Source organism: Oncorhynchus nerka, linkage group LG21 (assembly GCF_034236695.1).
Source record: "Oncorhynchus nerka isolate Pitt River linkage group LG21, Oner_Uvic_2.0, whole genome shotgun sequence".
Classification (NCBI taxonomy): domain Eukaryota; kingdom Metazoa; phylum Chordata; class Actinopteri; order Salmoniformes; family Salmonidae; genus Oncorhynchus; species Oncorhynchus nerka.
The window spans coordinates 3,256,014-3,283,835 of record NC_088416.1 but is presented as its reverse complement, the minus strand read 5'-3'; the positions used below and the strand labels follow the sequence as shown (position 1 = coordinate 3,283,835).

The following is a 27,822-nucleotide window of genomic DNA, read 5'->3' as shown; positions in this document are numbered from 1 at the left end:
ATGAGCCGGATGTCCCCCCAGAGGCTTTGCATCCAGCACGGTAAAAAGGTTGTTTCATAAATATAAATGCTTCATGGCTGTCTGTCACATACCGTTCACGTGTGCAATGCTCATGCGCAACTGGTCACCTGATGGCTCCCAGGGTGACTCTCGCGTAAAATACAGAGGTAGCCATTATTCCAATCGGTCCTACTGAAAAACCAATTGTCCCTGTGGATATATTATCGAATAGAAATTTGAGAAACACCTTGAGGATTGATTATAAACCACGTTTGCTATGTTTCTGTCGATATTATGGAGCTAATTTGGAATATTTTTCGGTGTTTTCGTGACTGCAATTTCGGGCTACTTCTCAGCCAAACCTGATGAACAAACTGAGCTATTTCAAAAAATAATATTTTGGTAAAAAAGTAACATTGGCTATCTAACTGGGAGTCTCGTGAGTGAAAACATCCAAAGCTCATCAAAGGTAAACAATTTAATTTGATTGCTTTTCTGATTTCCGTGACCAAGTTACCTGCTGAAAGCTGAAAATCTGAGATTGCAGGGTGATTAACAAAAGGATAAGCTGTGTCTCAATATATTTCCCTTGTGATTTTCATGAATAGGAATATTTTCTAGGAATACTTATGTCCGTTGCGTTATGCTAATTAGTCAGTCGATGATTACGCTCCCGCACCCGGGATGGGGAGTCACTAGAGGTTTTAATACACTCCAGTACACTTGAAGTGCAGTAAGTACTGTCTTTCACTATGCGTCAACATTAAACACTGTCTGAACTATAGAATTCCTCAATGTAACATAGTATAAACACACTGTATGAACTATAGAATTCCTCAATGTAACACAACATAAATATACTACATGAATTATTACACAGTTGTCAATGATCTCAACGATTGACAGGTCAGCCTAATCTCTCTCTCTCTCTCTCTCTCTCTCTCTCTCTCTCTCTCTCTCTCTCTCTCTCTCTCCATCTCTCTCTGATAGAAAATCAGAAGTTAAATAAACATTTCAAAGCAAGGGAACATTCTGTTACTTTTCAAATGGCCCCGAAAACATTTTCAAAGTGTGTGTGTGTTTCCAGAGAATACTCTAGGACATTCAAAAGCCTTTCTGCTCCTTGACCTGTTTAAAAAGTTTTCAATACAAGTAGATTTTACTTTCTCCCATTTTGGCTCAATGTATTGTTTATACTGTAGGGCAAAACACCAGTGATTGTGGAATGTGCTCTTTTCTATAGATGTCGACAGGGGCAACAGAGATAAAAGAGCCCAATGTTTTGACACGGGGGAACACAAGCTGTGAAAGCTTGATGGATGAGGTTGTGAGAAAAATGGGTGCTTTTGTTTATGTCTTTCGCGAATGTGTCAGAGAAATGTTGCTTATCTCTGACAAGGTGTCACAATGTCTAGAAGGTTGTCCGAACCTTGTAGAGTGTGTGTGTGTGTGTGTTAGGAGAGATGTGAAGAATGAAAATATGCCAGGTCTGATACGGAAACATATTCAAATCTTTCATATTGCTCTGTTGTCTGGTTGGCAGCAGGTTAGAAACCTGACGTCTCTTCATGGTTATACAGCACCTTTCATATTGCTCTGTTGTCTGGTTGGCAGCAGGTTAGAAACCTGACGTCTCTTCATGGTTATACAGCACCTTTCATATTGCTCTGTTGTCTGGTTGGCAGCAGGTTAGAAACCTGAGGTTATACAGCACCTTTCATATTGCTCTGTTGTCTGGTTGGCAGGGTTGACGCATGGTTATACAGCACCTTTCATATTGCTCTGTTGTCTGGTTGGCAGCAGGTTAGAAACCTGATGTCTCTTCATGGTTATACAGCACCTTTCATATTGCTCTGTTGTCTGGTTGGCAGCAGGTTAGAAACCTGACGTCTCTTCATGGTTATACAGCACCTTTCATATTGCTCTGTTGTCTAGTTGACAGCAGGTTAGAAACCTGACGTCTCTTCATGGTTATACAGCACCTTTCATATTGCTCTGTTGTCTGGTTGGCAGCAGGTTAGAAACCTGACGTCTCTTCATGGTTATACAGCACCTTTCATATTGCTCTGTTGTCTGGTTGGCAGTTAGAAACCTGATGTCTCTTCAGGTTATACAGCACCTTTCATATTGCTCTGTTGTCTGGTTGGCAGCAGGTTAGAAACCTGACGTCTCTTCATGGTTATACAGCACCTTTCATATTGCTCTGTTGTCTAGTTGACAGCAGGTTAGAAACCTGACGTCTCTTCATGGTTATACAGCACCTTTCATATTGCTCTGTTGTCTGGTTGGCAGCAGGTTATACAGCACCTTTCATATTGCTCTGTTGTCTAGTTGACAGCAGGTTAGAAACCTGACGTCTCTTCATGGTTATACAGCACCTTTCATATTGCTCTGTTGTCTAGTTGACAGCAGGTTAGAAACCTGACGTCTCTTCATGGTTATACAGCACCTTTCATATTGCTCTGTTGTCTAGTTGGCAGCAGGTTAGAAACCTGACGTCTCTTCATGGTTATACAGCACCTTTCATATTGCTCTGTTGTCTAGTTGACAGCAGGTTAGAAACCTGACGTCTCTTCATGGTTATACAGCACCTTTCATATTGCTCTGTTGTCTCTTGGCAGCAGGTTAGAAACCTGTTGGTTATACAGCACCTTTCATATTGCTCTGTTGTCTGGTTGGCAGCAGGTTAGAAACCTGACGTCTCTTCATGGTTATACAGCACCTTTCATATTGCTCTGTTGTCTAGTTGACAGCAGGTTAGAAACCTGACGTCTCTTCATGGTTATACAGCACCTTTCATATTGCTCTGTTGTCTCGTTGGCAGCAGGTTAGAAACCTGACGTCTCTTCATGGTTATACAGCACCTTTCATATTGCTCTGTTGTCTCGTTGGCAGCAGGTTAGAAACCTGACGTCTCTTCATGGTTATACAGCACCTTTCACGTATGATTTGTTGTGCAGAGGTATCAAATCAAATCAAATTTGATTGGTCACATACATGTGCTTAGCAGATGTTATTGCGGGTGTAGCGAAATGCTTGTGGAGGTCTACAATTTTTTTCTGAGGTCTTGGCTGATTTCTTTTGATTTTCCCATTTCAAGCAAAGAGGCACTGAGTTTGAAGGTAGGCCTTGAAATACATCCACAGGTACACCTCCAATTGACTAAATGTATGTCAATTAGAAGCTTCTAAAGCCATGACATCATTTTCTGGAATTTTCCAAGCTGTTTAATGTCACAGTCAACTTAGTGAATGTAAACTACTGACCCACTGGAATTGGGATACAGTGAATTATAAGTGAAAAAATCTGTCTGTAATCGATTGTTGGAAAAATGACTTGTGTCATACACAAAGTAGAAGCCCTAACCAACTTACCAAAACTATAGTTTGTTAGCAAACAAGTTTTAATGACTCCAACCTAAGTGTTTGTAAACTACTGACTTCAACTGTAGACCTCTCCTTATCGATAAATCCAATAAGACAGGACTTTTATATACAGTACAGATCATTTCAGACATCGCAGACCAGCATAGAGGCTCTTGCAGTGTAGTTGACTGTGTCCCTGTTTGGAGTTAACACAGTTTAAACCTTTGTGACCAGCTGTAGAGAATTACTCTATTAACGTAAGTATTAATGACATATGAGATCTGGATGGAACCAGTCTGCTTGGGCTGGGTTTTGCTGGCTCGTACCAAGATGCATATGTGATATGTCGTGGTGCAGCTGTGTAGTGGCACAAACTAATGATTAGAAGGTGAGCTGGTGGGTGGGAGGGAGGGAGGGAGGGAGGGAGGGAGGGAGGGAGGAAGGGACAGAGAGAGGAAGGGACAGAGAATGATGGGAAAAGTGGGAGTGAGGGAGAAAGTGAGAGAGAGAGAGGGAGAAGGAAAGAAGGAGCGGAAGAGAGAGAGAGAGAATAAATGAGTGAGAAGAGAGGCATTAGCATAGAAGAGCATTCATGAAAGCAAGCTAATTCACTATTTTGCTTTACTCTCACTGCAAACTCACAACGTTTTCTCACTTACTTTTACCCTAAGGATACTGAGAGAGTAACTACCGAGAGATGGTAGTTAATTTGAGACCATTTGCTAAATAACCCTGCAGCAACAGGAAATGTGAACTATTATGCAGATTACAATGAATGGACATTTTTTTTGTAGGGGCTGATGCATTTTTCATAAGAGGAAATCAGGTCTGAAATTTGTAAGTGGAAATTGCAAACTTCAGAAGCCTTTTTAAACCTCAAATACACTACAGGTTTTACATTTCAGGAACGTTCTCCTGCAGCGGGGTGATCAAATTCAGATCCCACATCTGTATATAAACTAATGACGATTCCAATGGCAACGAGAAGAGATTGACAACTGCTGAGAGGTCGGCCAAGGTTGAAACGCAAACATATAGATGACACGTGTCACTGGAGTAAGGACTTTCTCAAGGAATATCTGCAATATGTCCCCATATGGAAAACATCTCTTTTATTATTGTTATTATCAAGGTATTGCACAGAGAAGATGGATACTGAAGTCGAGATTATTGGACAATTGGTTCCTTGCCACGTTTTGGACCAATCGTCCACTATGTTCTTGGTCCAATCTTATGACTGCGGTAACATGAAGTCATTTGGAACACTGGATGTTATTGAGGGACGTTATCCAAACGTTACCCAAAACCATAGACGCAGACCACGGAGGTTACTGGTTACGGTCCACTGAGGGGAAAACACACTCCTGTCTGTGAAATGGTTATTTGATTATTTTCGTGTTTTGACTGGCATTGAGGTTTGACTTGGCCGAACGGTCTAATTCCTAGCTAATACTGTAGGTGCACTTATAAGTCCCCTGGTCAAAATAGGTGATCCAAGGATAATAGGCGCTAGGATAAATGATGTTGTAACTTTGTGGTTTTAAGCGTTCAAACTGGAAATGTATTGTAGAAAGAGCAGTTTGAATGTCACAACGGTCTCCGCATTCAAAATACGAATTAATTGTCTGGCTGTGTTTTTGGACATAAATGTCAATTGTACTGTAGAAGTCAAGGTCATTGTTTGGTCAGTGGTTTGGATAGACAGAGAAAATATATTCTGTATGGTTTGGCAGTGAAACCAATTTGAGATTATGTTGACTGAGTTTAATACTAATTTCCTATTTTGTAGGACATTTTGAAGTCGATTAAACCCACTGGGCAAGACCTGGTTGAATCAATGTTGTTTCCACGTCATTTCAACAAAACAATTCAGTGTGATGACGTTGAACCAACGTGGAAAACTGATTGGATTTGGGAAAAAGTCGTCAACGTAAAGGAATGTTGTCCTTTTTTTCACCAAACTTTGAACCTAAATCCAATAACATGGTGAAATGTTTTGTTGTTTCCGGATTTAATTCACATTAGTTGACATCTCAACCAAATGTAAATCCAAACTAGATGTTGATCTGGTCGTCTGTGCCCAGTGGGAAGACACCAGAGGAGTAATGCCAAGATCTATGTTGTCCTTCCTGACGTTGTACTTCATGTCCTAAAATGGACACCGTACAGTGGGAAAGTGTGGGAAACAACACCATTTATATAGCCCTGTTGTCACGCCCAGACCTTAGTTATCTTTGTTTTCTTTATTATTTTGGTTGGGTCAGGGTGTGACGAGGGTGGTATGTGTGTTTTTGTCTTGTCTAGGGTTTTTGTACTTCTATGGGGTTTTGATATTGTCTAGGTATATCTGTAGGTCAATGGTGGCCTGAATTGGTTCCCAATCAGAGACAGCTGTTTATCGTTGTCTCTGATTGGGGATCCTATTTAGGTTGCCATTTTCCATTTGTTTTTTTTGGGGGTTATTGTCTATGTGTAGTTGCCTGTCAGCACTCGTGTCGTATAGCGCCACGGTTGGTTAGGTCGTTTAGTGTTCTTCGTGTAAATAAAGACGAATATATTCTTATCACGCAGCGCCTTGGTCTCCTCGTTATGACGAACGTGACACCTGTCTAAACATATAGGTGATGCATAGAAGATTACAAGACAATACATTCAATCCGAGTCAAAGGCAGTCCCTTACATTGGCTGGAATTAATTCCCCCCTTTTGACCCGATAATTGATTAGCCAAATAACAGCTCTGTACCCACCACAATCCAGACCTGGGTTCAAATACTACTCGAAGTAACTTCAAATGCCAACAGAATAGCCCCAATACTGTAAACCCTGCCCATCTTGCATTCCAGGCAGTTGAGAACGAACACTCAAAGTATTTGAAAAATTGTAAATAGTACTTGAACCCAGACCTGCCACGGTCTGGTTGGAGCAGTTGAGCAGGAGGAAAACTGACTGCGAGAGGCTTTAATATAAGAACCTTTTGATGGATTTATTCATCTATTAATGCTTAGGCCCTGACCACTGATTGGTTGAGAGATGTTGCACATGCTGAATTTTGCCGATGACCTAAGGGACCGGGGCTTCTGGGGCTTTTGTGACTTATGGAGAGCATTTGTGCCTGGGCTTTTGTTTTGGAGCCATGTGGCGTGTGTCGCCTCCCAAAAGGCTGTTGATCTTTCCAGCCTGGGGGATCGAAATCGACCTGCCGGCGAGGCGAGGGAGCGACTGGCCCAAAGCCAGGGAGTATCAGGGTATACGGCACCATCCAAAGCATCCCTCGAACCCTCCTTCGCTCTCTCTCTCTCTCTCTCTCTCTCTCTCTACTTCATCTCTTTTCTCTCTCTTTCTATCCACTCACTCACTGTACCCCACTCTCTTTCTCTCTTACACTCAATCACTCTCTCTCTTTCTATCCCTCTCTCACACACACTTCTTTACCTCTCTCACCCACCTCTCTCTTTCTCCAACTCTCTCTCTCCACCTCTCTCCATCCCTCTTTATCTCTCCATCACTTAGTCTCTCCTGGGAACCATCTCAAACATGAGCACTCTCCTCCCCATCCATCCCCGCCCGTCTCAGCTGTGCAGCTCTACTTCTAAAAGAACACAGCTGTGAGCTTCTCTCCTTCCTCCGTACTCCACTTCTCCTCTCCTCCTTTCAGCCCTGTCCCAATCCTCCACTCCCATCAGTCTCTCACATCTTATGAATCCCTGAGAGTTTGTAAATAGAGCCAAGCTCTGAGAGAGAGAGAGAGAGAGAGAGAGAGAGAGAGAGAGAGAGACCAGATGTATAACTGTGCAAATCCCCCCTCTCACAGGGACGGGCCCTGGCACGTTCGCTCTGCTAAACCCACATAAAAAATACTACACACTGTGGAAACCCTCTATCATGTGTAGTTCTTACCATAGAATGTTGTAGAATACTATAGTAAATACAACAGTATTATCTGCAAGAAAAACACTGTAGCAAATACTACAGAAATGTCCACAAAAACACTACAGTCTCCAAAAACACTACACTTTTTAAACTATACTAAATACTACAGTAGTTAATGTGCATATGCCCAATCCCCTCCCCCATATCGCAATATATACCACCTATAAGTAAGAGACCTACATGCCACATAAAGACCATATATTGTGTTCCCTACAGGTTATAGAAAATATCCTCTTATAGTATTTTTTAAGGAGAAAGCCTCCACTTAAATGTCAAAGATAATAAAACAAGATCACTATTGTAAAAACTACAGTAATGTCCCCAAAAACACTACAGTAAAATACTATAGTACAGTCCACAAAAGTAAGTCCCACTAAAGTAACATAAGAGCAATCAAATGTAATGTAAATGTAAAAGAACAACAATCAATACTACAGTATACTACAATCCGTCAAAACACTACATGAATTACTATAGTATATACTACAGTTATTTTACTACAGTATTTATACTATAGTTAACTGTAAGTAAACTGTATACTACAGTAAATACTATAGTACTTTTTCATGTGGAAAGCTAGCAAAGCCTCTAAGCCAGCCAGCCAGCCTATCCCTCTCCTTCTTCTCCCTCTCCTTCCTCCTCTTCCCCTCACACACACAGCATTAGTAGCCTGCTAGGTTCACTGCCAATCCCAATCAAACGCTCAGAGAAAGAGCCCAAACACCCCCCTCCCCTCCTCCATTTTGTATACTTGTTGGTTTTGCCCAACAGGTGCTGCATTTGGTTCTCAATTGAATGTGTTTGGATTTTAAATACTTCCCCCCCCTCTCCTAGTGTATTGACTACAGCTGCCTCGCTTTGTGTCCCCATTACAGTTAGTTTCCTTAACATGGTTAGATTGGGATTGTGTGTGTGTGTGTGTGTGTGTGTGTGTGTGTGTGTGTGTGTGTGTGTGTGTGAGAGAGTGTCAGTGAGAGGCCAGAGTGCCCACTTTGTTTGAAGCTTCTTTCAGAGAGCTGCAATTGCAAATCTGTGCCCTCGGCCAATCGGCCAATGAGAACGCACATCTGTGGGCAGCCTATCTGACAAGGACCAATTGGGACAAAGGGGTTTGTCTCTAGCTTAAAGAGCAGGTGCACCATGATGAGTGGGCAGCAGCTGGTGCAGTTAGACGCATACACTCACACATACACATACTTACACACACACACATACACAAACTTACACACACAAACATACACAAACACACACTTTTTCAGCATAGGCACAGCATCCTTCACTCTTTTATCTTCCCTCTCATATTCTCCTCCCTCTCTCCGTCTCAATAGGGGCACAAGGTAAACATGCACTGCCTTTTAGAACTGGTCGACAGAGACCTCCTTTCATGAAGAACTGGGCCAAAGCCTAACATCTTGAAACTGTGTTCATGAATGTCAACATTCAGCTCGGCAGAAAAAAATAACCGTTATCGAATCTCATGGTACAATCTTCATGATGATTGCTGTATTTGTTATACAGTAAGACTAGCTCTTGTCCACGGCACTAGCAAGTCCCTCTACTAACACATGTTTTACCCTAAGTAGAGGAACGTGCGAACGCCCTGGCCCAGAGCTAGTGTAAGATCAGATCATGCACCATATTCTGCATTCAGTGGAGATATGGTATGCAGTAGACATACTGTGTACCGTCACTGAACTTGACCGGAAGCTACAGTACGATAGAGAGAGAGAGAGAGACAGAGAGAGAGAGAGAGAGAGACAGAGAGAGACAGAGAGAGAGAGAGAGAGAGAGAGAGAGAATAATAGGTGGGCTGCTCCCCTCTTTCAGCATTCCTAATCTGACATTGTCTCAACTCCTCTCCTCCTATCCCACCCTCTCCTTTCACATCCCTCCGTCTCTTCTCCTAAATCCCGTTATCCCCTGAGTCGTGTCATCATCATGCCCTCCTCCCAAACTCCATTCCTCCGTGCCTCTCCCGTGTCCGTGGGTTCCTCAGCTATTCCTCGGCATGCCAAACGTCTATCCCCAACCCTAATCCAATTTAGGACAGAGCTCTGCAGTAATGAAAGAAAGCCACACGCCACTCTCGGCTACGTTTGATGATGCTATGATGTCATTCTCAAAGAGCCTGGTGATTTGATTTGAGTGAGCCTAGAGCAGGGCAGGACAACAGAACACTACAGTAAATACATGAGGGGCCACAGCCGCATCCAAGAGAAATAAACTCCGTTTTAACATTCATTCCCTGTTGCCGTTGTAAAGCCAGTTTGCTTGAATGTTACACTTTTTTTTCCCATGGGGAGGGGAGAAGATTTAGCAATTTTATAACTCATTTCCTGAAATTCTACACATTTTGTCAATAGGGTGGAGGCAAATGTTTGCGGTTTTCAATATGATATCTGATAACCAGTGGGCCCCGCGCCAGTCAGTAATTCGATCATACTTACCACAAATGAAGATAGCTGACCGTTAATTGATCAATCTAAAAAAACGTTTTGCTGACGTGGGCTAATTGAGTGACTGCTGATTCACAACCACGTTTCTAAATTGCACCTTCTGGGGTAGTGGGTGTAGTAGATTGATGAAGTAAAAAAAAACATTTAATCAATCAATCAATCAAATGTATTTATAAAGCCCTTTATACATTAGCTGATGTCACTAAGTGCTGTACAGAAACCCAGCCTAAAACCCCAAACAGCAAGGCAATGCAGGTGTAGAAGCACGGTGGCTAGGAAAAAGTCCCTAGAAAGGACGGAACCTGGGAAGAAACCTAGAGAGGAACCAGGCTCTGAGGGTTGGCCAGTCCTCTTCTGGCTGTGCCGGTGGAGAGTACATGGCCATTTAAGGCCAGATTGCTCAAACGGTCATTAATGACCGGCAGGGTCAAATAATAATCACAGTGATCGTAGAGGGTGCAACAGGTCAGCACCTCAGGAGTAAATGTCAGTTGGCTTTTCATAGCCGAGCATTCAGAGGTCGAGACAGCAGGTGCGGTAGAGAGAGAGAGAGCGAGTCGAAAACAGCAGGGCCGGGACTAGGTAGCACGTCTGGTGAACAGGTCAGGTTTCCCTAGCCGCAAGCAGAACAATTGAAACTGGAGCAGCAGCACGACCAGGTGGGTCCAGGGGCCCAGGTCCTCCGGGAGGGGAGACAGAAGGAGAGAGAGAATTAGAGGGAGCATACTGATATTCATACAGGACACGAGATAAGACAGGAGAATTATACCAGAAATAACAAACTGACCCCAGCACATAGACTATTGCAGCATAGATACTGGAGACTGAGACAGGGATGTGTCGGGGGACACGTGGCCCCGTCTGACGATACCCCCGGACAGGGCCAACCAGGCAGGATATAACCCCACCCACTTTGCCAAAGCACAGCCCCCACACCACTAGAGGGATATCAACAGACCACCAACTTACTACCCTGAGACAAGGCTGAGTATACCCCACGAAGATCTCCTCCACCGCACGAGTCAGAGGGGGCGCAAAACCAGACAGGAAGATCACGTCTGTGACTCAACCCACTCAAGTGACACACCCATCCTAGGGACGGCATGGAATAGGGTCAGAGGCAGAGAATCCCAGTGGAGAGAGGGGAGCCGGCCAGGCAGAGACAGCAAGGGCAGTTTGTCGCTCCAGTGCCTTGTCGTTCACCTTCACACCCCTGGGCCAGACTTCACTCAATCATAGGACCTACTGAAGAGATGAGTCTTCAGTAAAGACTTAAAGGTCGAGACCGAGTCTGCGTCTCCCGCATGGATAGGCAGATCATTCCATAAAAATGTATATCTGTAGGAGAAAGCCCTGCATCCAGCTGTTTGCTTAGAAATTCTAGGGACAATACGTCTTGTGACCGTAGCGTACGTGTAGGTATGTACGGCAGGACCAAATCGGAGAGATGGGTTGGAGTGTCGTTTCTCTTTGCTTATTTGAACTGTTCTTGACATAATATGGATAGGTCTATCTTCTGTATACCCATCCTACCTTGTCACAACACAACTGATTGGCTCAAACGCATTAAGAAGGAAAGAAATTCCACAAAATTAGCTTTTAACAAGGCACACCTATTATTTGAAATGCATTCCAGGTGAAACTAGTTGAGAGAATGCCAAGAGTGTACAAAGCTGCCATTGACCCAAACTGCTACAGACCTATATCTATCCTACCCTGCCTTTCTAAGGTCTTTGAAAGCCAAGTCAACAAACAGATTACCGACCATTTCGAATCCCACCGTATCTTCTCCGCTATGCAATCTGGTTTCAGAGCTGGTCATGGGTGCACCTCAGCCACGCTCAAGGTCCTAAACGATATCTTAACCACCATCGATAAGAACAATAGTGTGCAGCCATATTCATTGACCTGGCCAAGGCTTTCGACTCTGTCAATCACCACGTCCTCATCGGCAGACTCGATAGCCTTGGTTTCTCAAATGATTGCCTCGCCTGGTTCACCAACTACTTCTCTGATAGAGTTCAGTGTGTCAAATCGGAGGGCCTGTTGTCCGGACCTCTGGCAGTCTCTATGGGGGTGCCACAGGGGTCAATTCTTGGGCAGACTCTCTTCTCTGTATACATCAATGATTTCGCTCTTGCTGCTGGTGAGTCTCTGATCCACTTCTACGCAGACAACACCATTCTGTATACTTCTGGCCCTTCTTTGGACACTGTGTTAACAACCCTCCAGACGAGCTTCAATGTCAAACAACTCTCCTTCCGTGGCCTCCAACTGCTCTTAAATACAAGTAAAACTAAATGCATGCTCTTCAACCGATCGCTGCCTGCACCTGCCCGCCTGTCCAGCATCACTACTCTGGACGATTCTGACTTAGAATATGTGGACAACTACAAATACCTAGGTGTCTGGTTAGACTGTAAATTCTCCTTCCAGACTCACATCAAACATCTCCAATCCAAAGTTAAATCTAGAATTGACTTCCTATTTCGCAACAAAGCATCCTTCACTCATGCTGCCAAACATACCCTCGTAAAATTGACCAAACATACCCTCGTAAAACTGACCATCCTACCAATCCTCGACTTCGGCGATGTCATTTACAAAATAGCCTCCAATACCCTACTCAATAAATTGGATGCAGTCTATCACAGTGCCATCCGTTTTGTCACCAAAGCTCCATATACTACCCACCACTGCGACCTGTACGCTCTCGTTGGCTGGCCCTTGCTTCATACTCGTCGCCAAACCCACTGGCTCCAGGTCATCTACAAGACCCTGCTATGTAAAATCCCCCCTTATCTCAGCTCGCTGGTCACCATAGTAGCACCCACCTGTAGCACGTGGTCCTGCAGGTATATCTCTCTGGTCACCCCCAAAACCAATTCTTACTTTGGCCGCCTCTCCTTCCAGTTCTCTGCTGCCAATGACTGGAACGAACTACAAAAATCTCTGAAACTGGAAACACTTATCTCCCTCACTAGCTTTTAGCACCAGCTGTCAGAGCAGCTCAGAGATTACTGCACCTGTACATAGCCCATCTATAATTTAGCCCAAACAACTACCTCTTCCCCTACTGTATTTATTTATTTATTTTCCTCCTTTGCACCCCATAATTTTTATTTCTACTTTGCACATTCTTCCACTGCAAATCTACCATTCCACCTTGCTATATTGTATTCACGTTGCCACCATGGCCTTTTTTTGCCTTTACCTCCCTTATCTCACCTCATTTGCTCACATCGTGTATAGACTTTTTTATTGACTGTATGTTTGTTTTACTCCATGTGTAACTCTGTGTCGTTGTATGTGTCGTACTGCTTTGCTTTATCTTGGCCAGGTCGCAGTTGTAAATGAGAACTTGTTCTCAACTTGCCTACCTGGTTAAATAAAGGTGAAATCAATCAATAAATAAAAAGGCAAAGGGTGGCTACTTTGAAGAATCTCAAACATAATATTTCTGGTTACTACGTGATTCCATATGTGTTATTTCATAGTTGTGATGTCTTCACTATTCTACAATGTAGAAAATAGTTTTCTTTTTAAACGTATAGGTGTATCCAAACTTCTGACTGGTACTGTACATGTCTTTATTTTTGGTCCGCGGGCCCCAGTTGCCCATCCCTGGTCTAGAGAGTGAGAGTTCATCCAGCATTGGAATCAGGGCTGACTTTGGGGATGTTAGAAGTTAGTGTGCCTGAGCAGCACACACACTCCCACCGCCAAGGGAGAATCCCTTTCCTTCCCCAATCATTTGGCTTAAGTATGTTGCCAAGTGCTTTTGTCTCCTCGCCTCATTCGGAAATACTTCATTGACCGGTAGCCCCTCTGCGTTCGACTGTTTGGGAAATTAAAAGTTTTATGAAATGGAAATAGATTTTGATCATTTTCTTCCTTTACATTAGCCGGTCTGCGGCATCCACTAAGGGCCTATTGGACACTACAGTAGGGGAGGATAGAGGAAGTGGGAAGCATCAGATTGAATAAAAAGCTAGCGGTAGTCATCTCGCTCTCTGCTAGCCTCGGGCGCTAACAGCGCTAACTGCACTGTGTGCTTTTTGGGCTGTTAGTTTAACGGTCGATTAGCAGTCACTGAGACGAATGCACGCTTTTTCAAGCCACTGTTCCATCCATGTTGTACTCCCAACAAAGATCAAGTAGAACAATTAAAGTCCCGTAGTCCCGAGAAACATGAATACAGTCAGTTTCCAGAGCAGTCTGTGCATTAGCCACTAATGCTAATTGACACTTGACATGACTTTGAGGCAAACTGGGCTGCCATCTTGGATTTAAAGGCGGGAACTGATCAAAGGGATGGCAGTTGGAGGATGATCTACGTTGAATCAGCACTGCCAAACAGGAGGATCACACACTGTAAGGTGTCTTTGTCCTCTGGTCTTTTGATAGACTGAATGAGCACCTATAACCCTAATTATGTCATCTGTCAATCACGCACAGTATAGTATGTGAAGGGAGCAAGTGTGGCTCAGTTGGTAGAGTGTGGCGCTTGCAACCCCAGGGTTGCCGGTTCGATTCCCATGGGGGGGGAGTGTGAAAACGTATGCACTCACTACGGTATGTCACTCAGGATAAGAGCTCTTGCTAAATTATTCAAATGTAAAATTAGTATAGGAAGTCAATTGTTGCCTCTCAGTAGGCCACTGAAATGTTCCCTTACAGTGCCTCTGAAATGATTTAGTGAGGTTTGATTGAATGATCTGGTATTGGGTAAGAGTTGGATCCAACGCAGCCAGCTATTTGTCGTCCTTAACGTAGGAGACACTGCTAGCTAGCTAACAGCTAGCCAACGTCTACCGATTAGAACTCAACAACCCGGTCGCATTCCGCCTCGCTCCACAGGTAGTATCACATTTTCATTTCATTTCATTACAGTACAACGGTTTGATTTGTTTGATCGTAGCTAGCTACATAGCCGTCTCTGTATCAAAGATAATTGTGTAGTCTAGAGCGATTTTCTAGGTTACCTAGCCAGCTATTGTCGTTCTTTTAACGCAACGTAACGTAATCCGTATCCGTGGCTCGACGACTCATTGCGAGCTCACAGAACAGGGCTCCGGGCAGCCGAGCGGAAATGGAGGAAAACTCGCCTCCCTGCGGACCTGGCATCCTTTCACTCCCTCCTCTCTACATTTCCCTCTTCTGTCGCTGCTGCTAAAGCCACTTTCTACCACTCTAAAGTCCAAGCATCTGCCTCTAACCCTAGGAAGCTCTTTGCCACCTTCTCCTCCCTCCTGAATCCCCCTCCCCCTCCCCCCCCCCCCCCTCCTCCCTCTCTGCAGATGACTTCGTCAACCATTTTGAAAAGAAGGTCGACGACATCCGATCCTCGTTTGCTAAGTCAAACGACACCGCTGGTTCTGCTCACACTGCCCTACCCTGTGCTCTGACCTCTTTCTCCCCTCTCTCTCCAGATGAAATCTCGCGTCTTGTGACGGCCGGCCGCCCAACAACCTGCCCGCTTGACCCTATCCCCTCCTCTCTTCTCCAGACCATTTCCGGAGACCTTCTCCCTTACCTCACCTCGCTCATCAACTCATCCCTGACCGCTGGCTACGTCCCTTCCGTCTTCAAGAGAGCGAGAGTTGCACCCCTTCTGAAAAAACCTACACTCGATCCCTCCGATGTCAACAACTACAGACCAGTATCTCTTCTTTCTTTTCTCTCCAAAACCCTTGAACGTGCCGTCCTTGGCCAGCTCTCCCGCTATCTCTCTCAGAATGACCTTCTTGATCCAAATCAGTCAGGTTTCAAGACTAGTCATTCAACTGAGACTGCTTTTCTCTGTATCACGGAGCGCTCCGCACTGCTAAAGCTAACTCTCTCTCCTCTGCTCTCATCCTTCTAGACCTATCGGCTGCCTTCGATACTGTGAACCATCAGATCCTCCTCTCCACCCTCTCCGAGTTGGGCATCTCCGGCGCGGCCCACGCTTGGATTGCGTCCTACCTGACAGGTCGCTCCTACCAGGTGGCGTGGCGAGAATCCGTCTCCTCACCACGTGCTCTCACCACTGGTGTCCCCCAGGGCTCTGTTCTAGGCCCTCTCCTATTCTTGCTATACACCAAGTCACTTGGCTCTGTCATAACCTCACATGGTCTCTCCTATCATTGCTATGCAGACGACACACAGTTAATCTTCTCCTTTCCCCCTTCTGATGACCAGGTGGCGAATCGCATCTCTGCATGTCTGGCAGACATATCAGTGTGGATGACGGATCACCACCTCAAGCTGAACCTCGGCAAGACGGAGCTGCTCTTCCTCCCGGGGAAGGACTGCCCGTTCCATGATCTCGCCATCACGGTTGACAACTCCACTGTGTCCTCCTCCCAGAGCGCTAAGAACCTTGGCGTGATCCTGGACAACACCCTGTCGTTCTCAACTAACATCAAGGCGGTGGCCCGTTCCTGTAGGTTCATGCTCTACAACATCCGCAGAGTACGACCCTGCCTCACACAGGAAGCGGCGCAGGTCCTAATCCAGGCACTTGTCATCTCCCGTCTGGATTACTGCAACTCGCTGTTGGCTGGGCTCCCTGCCTGTGCCATTAAACCCCTACAACTCATCCAGAACGCCGCAGCCCGTCTGGTGTTCAACCTTCCCAAGTTCTCTCACGTCACCCCGCTCCTCCGCTCTCTCCACTGGCTTCCAGTTGAAGCTCGCATCCGCTACAAGACCATGGTGCTTGCCTACGGAGCTGTGAGGGGAACGGCACCTCAGTACCTCCAGGCTCTGATCAGGCCCTACACCCAAACAAGGGCACTGCGTTCATCCACCTCTGGCCTGCTCGCCTCCCTACCACTGAGGAAGTACAGTTCCCGCTCAGCCCAGTCAAAACTGTTCGCTGCTCTGGCCCCCCAATGGTGGAACAAACTCCCTCACGACGCCAGGACAGCGGAGTCAATCACCACCTTCCGGAGACACCTGAAACCCCACCTCTTTAAGGAATACCTAGGATAGGATAAAGTAATCCTTCTCACCCCCCTTAAAAGATTTAGATGCACTATTGTAAAGTGGCTGCTCCACTGGATGTCATAAGGTGAATGCACCAATTTGTAAGTCGCTCTGGATAAGAGCGTCTGCTAAATGACTTAAATGTAAATGTAAATGTAATCCTGGTTTGACTCTAACATTTATTGCAGCCATCACTAAAACAGAAATCTCTCCTTTTCCCTGTTCAATCTGGACATAATCTTCTTAGTGAACAACAAGAAAGACGAAGGTCTGATAATCTAGCCGGCTTGGTCAGCCTGACGGGTCGCAACCGGTTCTCAATTAGACTTTCCTCACCGCATTTGACAGCATAGGTTCTCTGGCTGTTGTTAACACAGTTAAATGTCATACCGTTCATCACGTTTAAGTGGACAAAGGAATGTACACCAAAATGCTGAAAAGCTCACAAATGGACAGCAGTTGGTTTGCTGGCACACATTCAAATGCACTACATTGACTTGCCAGGCATTAACGTTTGTACGGTGTCCATATTAGGACAAAATACATTTTAATTTTTTCGAATGGAAGATAATCCCACTCTGGCCAGGGTCCCTTTCAGCCCTTTCAGATGGGACAGGCTAAGAATTTTAGCTCTCTGTGGTTTCACTGCTGATATTAGCAGACACACACACACACACACACACACACACTCAGGCAGGCTGTCTGGCAGGCCTCGTGAGAGTAGTAATTAAGGGGTAAGAGGTTTATCTATGTCCAGAGCTGGTCCTGGCCTCTAAAAGGCTTTCTGGGACAGGCCTCAGAGGGAGCAGTGGGTAAAATGGGCCTGGCTGCAGACTAGACCTCTCCTGGGAGGACTGGTGGATGCTGGCTTTTATCCTCTCTCTCTCTCTGTCTCTCTCTCTCTCTCTCTCTGTCTCTCTGTCTCTGTCTCTGTCTCTCTCTCTCTCTCTCTCTCTCTCTTTCTGTCAGTCTGTCGCTCCCTCGCTCTGAATGATGGGGTCTCCTTCTATCTCAAAAGAGGTGGTCATTCGCTATCCTTTTCTGGTAGTCCCGCTTTCTCTCTGTCTCGTTCTCTCGCTCTTTGAGTGATGGGCTCTCTCCCTATCTTCTGCCCTCTCAGAGGAGGTGGTCAACAATGCCATTTTCTTTCTCTTTCCCTCTCCCGCTTACCTTGCTTATCCATCTCCCCAATCTCTCTCTCTCTCTCCATCAACAAGGTAGTCAGTCTGGTCACTCATTTTCCTTATCCACTTACACCCTCTGAGCAATGACTGTCCCTCTTCTTTGTCCCTCCCTTCCCCTCTCCCCCCTCCCTCTCTCCCTCCTGCTTCTCTCTCTGTCTGAGTGATGGGGATGTCTCTTCAGCGCCGCCAGGGGTGTAATCATTGGTCATAACCGTAGGAAACAGTTGACAATACGAGAGTTTCTATTTGACAAATTCAGGTACTGTAGGTGCCTCCCCATTTCGTTCCATTTGCTCCCATTTTGGTTATGTTTGGCTCCTATTGAATACACCCCAGGGATAATTCTCCCAATGCTGGGCTGATGGGGAGTGGAGGGGGTTACACATTTAGAGACCTTATTTTCAGACAGGCAGCTGCCCAGCAGGGGTGGGGTGGGGAGGGGGGAGACTATAAGCAGGGCATTCTCTCCCTGTGTGTGTGTGTGTGTGTGCGTGCGTGCGTGTGTGCGTGCGTGCGTGCGTGCGTGCGTGCGCCACTACTACCCACCCTACTGTGTGAAGGGGGACATGTGTTGGCAGATATAATTGGCTCACTGTAGAGGGATGATACTGTACTATGGACTGCTGGGAATGCAGAAGGAGGGAGCTCCACACAAACACAGACACACACATACACACACACGGTCTCACAAACACTAATTCCTTTCTTGGTATCATCCAAGGCTGGTTAATTAAGCACTTTGTCCTCCTCGTGTGAAATGAGCTGATTCTGCTCCCTACTGATATTAAAGCACTCAACCAAATCTGTAGGTTTTTTTTTTTTTCAAATTAATTTCTACATCTTTAAACAAGCTAAATGACACTTTCCTCTGCTGCTGTACCAGCTAATTAGCAATATCCTACATCTCGTACTAGTTTGTGACATCAGCCAATTTCGGCCTTTTCTTTAGTGCTTGGCTTGTCTCTCTTCCTTTAATTCTCTCTCTGTTCCTCTCTGTTTCTCTCTCTTTTCAATTCAAGGAATATTCCAAGATTGGCAAAACAATACATTGAGACAGAAACGGCTATATAAACTGTCAAATAATTCTAACACTAACAAATGACAACACTGCAGTATTATTATTAGTTGACTATCCCTCATTTTATCTCTTCGTCTCTTTCTTAGATATAATGGTCTCTCTTTCTCTTTATATTTCAACACAATTTACAATGATTATAGAAACTAAAATTGCCTCTCTCACTCTCTCTCCCTCTCTCTCTCCCTTCTTCTTTTCTTCCAGAGAGTGAGATGGTCCCTCCCGACTTCCTCCGTCCCCGCTCCTTCACCACCGTACGCTCCTCTTCTCTCCGCCGCGAGGCAGATGACTCCCGCCTCTCTGTCAGCCTCTGTGACCTCAACCTGCAGCAAGTGGACGGCTCTGGCCCAGCTCACCCACATAACCACGCCCATCTCCACCTGGCCCCTCCCTCCGCCTCCTGCCCCATCCCCCAGAACTCCCTCAACACCCAGCAGTCCTCTGTCCTCCCACACTCCCTCGAAAGCGACCTCCATTTCCACGCCCTCCGCGGTGCCCACATCAAGACGCTCGACGAGCAGACGGTGGCGAGATCCGAGCACGCCAGAGAGGAGCGAACGCTCGTCTTCACTGACCGGCCACTGCGTACCGGCGAGACCGTGTTTATCAAGGTGACCAAGTCGAGCCCGGCTAGGTCGGGATCGCTGTCCTATGGCGTGACATCATGCGACCCCGCTGTGCTGCGCCCTAGCGACCTGCCCTACAACCCGGAGGCGTTAGTCGACCGCAAGGAATTCTGGGCCGTGTGCCGAGTGCCCACGCTGCTCCAGAGCAGTGATATACTGGGCTTCCTGGTCAACCAGGAAGGGGAGGTGATCTTGAGCCACAATGGCACCAATGCAGGGATGCAAGTGTGTGTGGACAACTCCCGGCCCCTGTGGATGTTCTTTGGTCTGCATGGAGCCGTCACTCAACTCAGGATACTGGGTAAGTCAGTATGACTGTTATGCTATACAGGTAACTGCCAAAATAAAGGAAACACTAACATAACTTGTCTTAATAGGCCGCTGGGCCACCGCACGTGTTTCCTTTAATTTGGCAGTTACGTGTACTTAGAGTACTTCTCTCTATTATTACTTGTATGCTCTGCGTGGGGCCAGGAGTTTTCCCTATTTATGTTACCTGAAAACTGTGTGGAAAACTCCAGGCCCTAGCTATGGACTGTAGGGGCTAGGGGACTTTTCCTGATCAAGTCACATGGTCAGGTCCTGGCCTTTAATATTACAGTCTCTACAGTACTACAGGCCCTAGGAGGGTTGAATCTGACATGGTATAAACTTTTTCATTTATCCATTCATGATCGATCGTAAGCCATGGATTTAGGGCCCCACCCGCATCACAGAGCTCAGAGGTGTGCACTTATGTCATGTGCTTCAATACAGCGTCTTGACACAGGAAGTCAGATCCAAATGCACTTCTGAAGGTATCGATGGGGAGCAAAGTAGACGCTGTCTCACGACCTGCCACGATAAATAACAGGAAGAGAGGGAACAAGTGAAAGGAGGCATGTGGGAGCCAGGCCCTGCAACCTAGCGGCCGCAACACGTCTTCTCCTGTCTGTATGGTTGGGTGTGTGTGTGTGTGTGTTTGCATGTGTGTGTATGTGCTAGCGACCTACTCACAGCGGGGGAAACGTGTCTTCACTACGGGACACACGCTACCTCTCAGCAGTATGCCGAGAGCCCCCATGCTTGATTACACACTCTAAATACAGATAATGAACATGAAGTGAGAAAGATGTGTGGGTGAGCGGGAGGCCGTACGCTTCATTTGTAATATGCCCAAACATGATGTATTTCTGCCGTGGCAGGCAGGTGTGCCTAAAGTAGCTACAACTGTGCTTTTAGACTTTTTGAGAGGTGAATTGCTGCGCTCTTTATATTTTTTGGGACTTACAGATGTAGGATCTTAGTTTGAGCGAGTTTGCTACGGAGGAAAATCAACCTGCAGCAACAGTAAATGTGAATTATTATGTGGGTTATATGAAGAAAATCTAGTGTGAAGTCTCAAAGTGGAAATAAAAAAATCAAATGATCAAATGTAGATCCTACATCTGTAGGCCCCCTATCAAGCCAACTGGTGCACAAGATCCCTCTTTACATAGTCTGTGAAAAGGGCAGACAAACGGTCAAAACTAAAGAACAGCGAATGTTCACTCCTATATCCTTCTATGACATAATGGCTTTCTTTTTATTGAGCCATAATTACATGCAAATTAAAAATTGGCCGAGCTTTTCTGGAGATTGGACAAACGGAAATTAAAAAATGACACATCTTTGTTAGGTGTATCATGTAGAAGGACTGGGAAGGTTGAAGGCCTGTCTTATTTTAACAGTCCAATTACGAAGCCGCACAACCAAATCAGGCACAACCTCATCAACGTGTCATCATTGTTTTGCTTCTCAGGACGAATCAAGCGCCGGCTAAATATATCCCTCTTTCCTCTCAGTGAAGTAAAGGAGGGAGGGAGGGAGAGAGAGGGGGAGGGAGGGAGAGAGGGAGAGAGAGAGAGAGAGATACTACACCTTACAGTGCTGATATATAATGCTAACATGGTATTTTCATTAAGTGCTGCTTGTTTGCCCACCTGTAAATTGCCCTCATGCTAACACGCTTATTCTCCATGCAGCCATGGAGGTCACAGCAGTTAGCAAGGCATCGACATGCCCTCATGCCGCCCTGTTAGCACTGTTCTCATTATATTACATTACACAGCCGCCATTTTGGATCTGGTCTGCTCCTTTAGGCACTCTGGAGACACACAGGGAGGTGGCTGACAGCGCGATCAATGAAAGCCACATCAATACATTACACTTAGGGCTGCAGCGCATACTGCACACTGTCTGAGGCTGGAGTGTGGCTCTGGGGTATTGATAGATCGGGCAACCGCAGTGGCACTAAGCCAACGGTCAATACTATGGGCCTACATGAAAACTGCACAGGAAATGCACCCCTGTGGGTCTTCTTACCGTGCTTTTGTTTTACTAGGAACTCGTTAGCTGCATAGGGAGATGGTTATGGTGTTGTGGTTTGTTCTGATTGTCTGTTGTACTAGTACATCACACGTGCTTTTAAAAACATTTGGCTAGAGCACCACGGCTACTTCTTCAGTTTTCTTTCAAGGAGTTCAAGGAAGTTCTCTTGTTGACAACAGAAACTGCCTGAATACTGCTGAGTTTCTTTTAGGACGGATCACCTTACGAGGAGTTTACGGCAACATGAAGCGGCCGTTCTAGAGGCTCTGCACTACAATCATTCATCCGAACAAATCTAGGAATTCCTTCTGACCCTGATAGATAGTAAATCACCTTTATGTTCCAATTGTTCAACGTTAGGAAGTGTCTTGCCTGTTTATGTGACGGCAGGTCTGAATGTGTTTTTATAGGCTTTCAGGTTTACCTGAATTTGGCCCGTGGGGCTGCGTATACATTTGGGAGGGCTCCTTTAAACTGGCTTAAGCTGTGTGTGTTGTGCACTGACATGAGGTCCACTAATTCCTGAGCTCCCCTAGTGGGGGAGTGCCCTTGGTATGGTGAGTGAACACCGAAGGTCAAGTATTAGGGTTCCTAGCTAGCGTGCCCACTAAGAAGCAACAATTTGATATTCAGAGAGAATGAACGAACGAACGAATGAATGAATTCATTAACGATTGAACAGTTCACGAATGAATGATTAAGAGTAATGAATAAATGAGTGAATGGATGATTGGATAAGCAAATGAAAGAACAAATGAATGTGAATTATTATGTGGATTATAATCAATGTTGATTATAATCAACACTACATGTTTTAAATGTCCTGCATTGCAGGAAAGCTGTTCTGCAAAAAGAGTGATCAAATGAAGGTCCTACATCTGTAAATGGGGAGACTGATGGTGTGATAGTGGAGGAGATGTTAGAGGGAGGGAGAGAACAGCAGTAGAGAAATAGGACACTATTACGCTGACCCTCTCCCCATACATTATAGATTCCATTAGAATGTCAGCTCGTTCACGCTCAAGTGAACAGTCTCGCCCGGCACCCACAGCTACTCCAGCCACTGTAATTCTCTCTTTCTTTCTTTCTTTCTTTCGTTCTTTTCTCCCTCCTTCAGACTGAAACATTGAAACATCCTTGGGTCTGGCATGGTTGGCCGTTTATTCACATTTCCTGACGTCGCTCTCTCGCTCTCTCGCTCTTTCGCTCTCTCTTCCTCTCTCTCCCCCCTCTCTCCCTCTCTCCTCTCACCTTCTCTCACTCTCTGTGTCTAGTGACTCTGATGTCCTTCTCTTCCCTAGCAGTTACACACACACACACACACACACACACACACACACACACACACACACACACACACACACACACACTCACTCACCACTGGACTTTAATGAGCGATAAAGGGCAGCATATGACGTGAGTTAGTATCATCCAGCGTGGTCTGTGCTTACAGTGCAGTGAACATGATCTCTCTAGTCTCTACTACTATACACACACACACACACACACACACACACACACACACACACACACACTCACTCACCACTGGACTTTAATGAGCGATAAAGGGCAGCATATGACGTGAGTTAGTATCATCCAGCGCGGTCTGTGCTTACAGTGAACATGATCTCTCTAGTGTCTACTACTATACACACACACACACACACACACACACACACAGAATGTACAAAATATTAAGGACACATGCTCTGACCAGGTTAATCCAGGTGAAAGCTACGATCCGTTATTGATGTCACTTGTTAAATCCAGTGTAGAGGAAGGGGAGGAGTTTAAATCATCTTTTTCAATCCTTGAGACAATTGAGACATGGATTGTTTGTGATTGTGTATGTAGGGTGAATGGGCAAGACAAAAGATTTCAGTTCCTTTGAACGGAGTATGGTAGTAGGTGCCAGGCGCACCGGTTTGTGTCAAGAACTGCAATGCAGCTGAGGTTCACACTCAACTGTTTTCTGTGTGTATCAAGAATGGTTCACCACCCAAAGGACATCCAGCCAACTTGACACAACTGTGGGAAGCATTGGAGTCAACATGGGTCAGCATCCCTGTGGAATGCTCTCAACACCTTGTTGAGTCCATGCCCCGACCCGTTGAGGCTGTTCTGACGGCAAAGGGGGGGTACAACTCAATATTATGAAAGGGACCTTAATGTACACATACACACACACACACACCGCCCTACAGATACCAACATCTGATAGCAGGGATGTTAAGATGTCAGGGCTATAAACACCTGGATGTTAAGATGTCAGGGCTATAAACACCTGGATGTTAAAATGTCAGGGCTATAAACACCTGGATGTTAAGATGTCAGGGCTATAAACACCTGGATGTTAAGATGTCAGGGCTATAAACACCTGGATGTTAAGATGTCAGGGCTATAAACACCTGGATGTTAAGATGTCAGGGCTATAAACACCTGGATGTTAAGATGTCAGCGCTATAAACACCTGGATGTTAAGATGTCAGCGCTATAAACACCTGGATGTTAAGATGTCAGGGCTATAAACACCTGGATGTTGCAAAACATTTTCCAGCACCAGAGCACTGATAAAATCACTCACTTCATGTCGGGCCAGATAATATCCTGTCTCTCACACACACTCTACAAGCGCCTGCAAGTATGTCTAGTGTAGAGAATCATTGTACCATTTAAACCGCTGTGAAATATCGTTTCCATAAACAAAAATATTGTGTTTTCAGCTGATTGAAACTGGTGTGAGTAATAGACGCAAAAATCAAACAAAGCACAGGAAGCATAGAAACCACATCTGATCTACTGCTTGTTTTCAATGAGAATGACAGATCTATAACTCTCATTGGTCAGGTCGTCCAAAAAGTGACATATTGCAGCTTTAACTATATATACAGTATATACTATCCTATATATAGATTTGACAAATTATAATTGAGAGCCTAAATGTAGAAAATGGTGCTGCCAACAAACTTAAAGACCACCCATATACAGTCGCCAAACCTCTCAAAGCTCTTAAAGTTTCTTTGGATATCGTGTTTCAGAAAGCTCAATGGATGTAGAAAGATAAGCAACCACTTTACAACCCCACTCTCCTCTTTTCCTCCTCCCATCTTCCCCTCCTCCTATTCATCAGTCTACCACTGAACAGATCCCTAGAAGGATATCCCACACTCCTCTTCTAAAATGTAGAGACTATGATGACCTAAGGTCACTCACTATATGACAACAAAGGACATCCTCAGTCACAACCATGACTGTAGGGCCAAGCGGCCATTTTGAAGCCACAACCCCATCGAGGTGCTGCGACAGTGTGTGACCCAGTGTTGTTGAGTCAAAGTATGTCCCAGTCTCAGTGTCACATAGCCCACATTCCTCAGAATCCTCCCATAGCAGACTGCTTTAGAGGATCTGGACAAACATACTCTTCTTAATAAACACCCTGTGTCTCAAATGGTACCCTATTCCTTATATAGTGCACTACTTTTTACTAGGGCCCATAGAGCTCTGGTCAAAAGTAGTGCAGTCAAAAGTAGTGCAACACATAGGGAATAGGGTGCCATTTGGGAGGCGGAGAGTGAGCCGCCACAGCTGTCTACAGTCCCTCTCTAAATGAATCTGGGAGTGAACAGGAGGATCAGGGCCGGGCTCCACTGATCCTAGGTCAGCTGCTGAGGACAAGCCAGATAGGGGATTAAAATGGGAGAGATGGAGGACAGCGAGAGGCTCGGTACCACCACCACACCTCTGGGTTAGAGTCCACAGGGGGACCTGTCAGCGTAGTAGTAATGTGATCGTAGGGGGACTCTGAATAGTAGTTGTAGTGGTAGTTTATAAGGAGGATAAGGGTGTGTCCGTACGAACTAAGGGTAGTTATGGGAGTGTGCGTTATACATAGACATTCTACAAATGACCATCTAAAAACACCCGCACAAACACACACACATTTAGACATATACACACACACACACTGAGGCACCAAGAGCCTAGGGGCACCAGAGCAACCCTCTACACAAACAAACAGCCCAGGTCTTAACCCTCCTCTCCAACTATACCAGCACATACAGCTCCATTTAGAAAACCTCAAAGACTCCACAAGACTTGTACAGTGCAGCCTACCACATGACGTAATGCACCATGTCAGTCAGTCATCAGGTAACAGAGATCAGTATTACAGCCAACATGGGTCCTAAGGCATTATGTTAGCATTATCGCAGAACCAAAATGGCCACCTAGTCCAGGGGTTCCCAACCAGGGGTACTAGGACCCTTGGCGGTACTTGGCCTATCCACACGGTGTACTTGTGAAGACTCATGAGACCATAGGCCGACTGATAAAATGCACGAGTGGGTAAATTGAGTTGGTGGTACAGTAAGCGAAAAAGTTTGGGAACCACTGGCCTAGTCGACAGCCTCTCCAGTGTTCGTGAGCATAGAAAGACAGCCATTTTGGATCTGGCCATAGATCAAACGCTCCCAGAGAGATGCCAGAAACGGTGGCCGGTCACCATGTTGTCAGCTGACGGCAGTCTTAATGATGGACCATGGGCCACACACCAGACGACTCATTTTTCACATTCTTCTGCCATGCCATCCAGAAAAACAGACATAGCGAGCTGAGAAAGACCATGGAGGTCACTCCCAGTTACCACAGTCCCCATAGGCTTTGATGAACTATTCCTCCTCTCATCCCTCGTCTTAAAATAACATGTTATTGAAATGTTTAAGGGTTCATTGTAGTTCATTGTGGCTTGTTTGTTGCTGTTGTTACTGATGATGTCCCTGTTTTTGGATGGTGTGGCTTTCGGGCCAAATGGTGACTATAGCCATTTCCATTGTTCCAAGCGAATTTGCAAATCTTTTAATCATTTTTCTCTTTTAATTATGACACGTACACTCAACAAGACAGACCATTTTCATAGTAATTTACTAAACATTAAATAGTCATTCTGTTAGTGCTTACTTAAACCAAAAATAAAACAATTGGTCTCATATTACAACTCCTGCGGGTCAGCGCAAGACTAACAATGCCTGGATGCATACAATATGTCTACTACAATATGTCTACATAAATACAGTCTAGAAATAAATTACGTTTTTTTTTGGTGTAGTATCACTTTTGATTAGGTGATCCCCTTTTAAAAAAAACAATAGCGACACTCAATCTTGCTCAGTCTATATAAATTAATTCTACTCAATCACTAGCAACCATTTAACTAACCAACCGTCAAACCACTGTTAAGGAACCACTTGGTCCTCAGATACAAACATCATTTCTCAGACGTATCCTCTTCATCCATGTACAGGCATGTACTGTATGTCTGACGTATCCTCTTCATCCATGTACAGGCATGTACTGTATGTCTGACGTATCCTCTTCATCCATGTACAGGCATGTACTGTATGTCTGACGTATCCTCTTCATCCATGTACAGGCATGTACTGTATGTCTGACGTATCCTCTTCATCCATGTACAGACATGTACTGTATGTCTGACGTATCCTCTTCATCCATGTACAGGCATGTACTGTATGTCTGACGTATCCTCTTCATCCATGTACAGGCATGTACTGTATGTCTGACGTATCCTCTTTCATCCATGTACAGGCATGTACTGTATGTCTGACGTATCCTCTTTCATCCATGTACAGGCATGTACTGTATGTCTGACGCAGCCAGGGTCGCATTCTGACTTACGTAATGTGTCCATGTCCGTGACTTTGGAACCCAATATGCCATGTTAATCACACTGGGGTCTCTGAAACATGACCCCTCACCTCAGGCATCACTGGCATCCTAATATGTGCTTCTTAAACGTGGACTCTGAATTTCCATTTGTTACCCTGCCTTCACCACAGAAACAGGGGATG

General features: G+C 45.3%; 1 protein-coding gene across 1 annotated transcript in view; it reads left to right on the top strand.

Moving 5' to 3' along the window:
- The window catches only part of LOC115103695 (E3 ubiquitin-protein ligase NEURL1-like), a 69,603-nt gene that overhangs the window by 34,730 nt on the left and 7,051 nt on the right, over positions 1-27,822 (top strand). Inside the window, exon 4 of the mRNA XM_029624569.2 lies at positions 19,188-19,910. Within this exon, the coding sequence (XP_029480429.1) occupies positions 19,188-19,910 (723 nt within the window). The remainder of the gene's footprint in view (positions 1-19,187; positions 19,911-27,822) is intronic.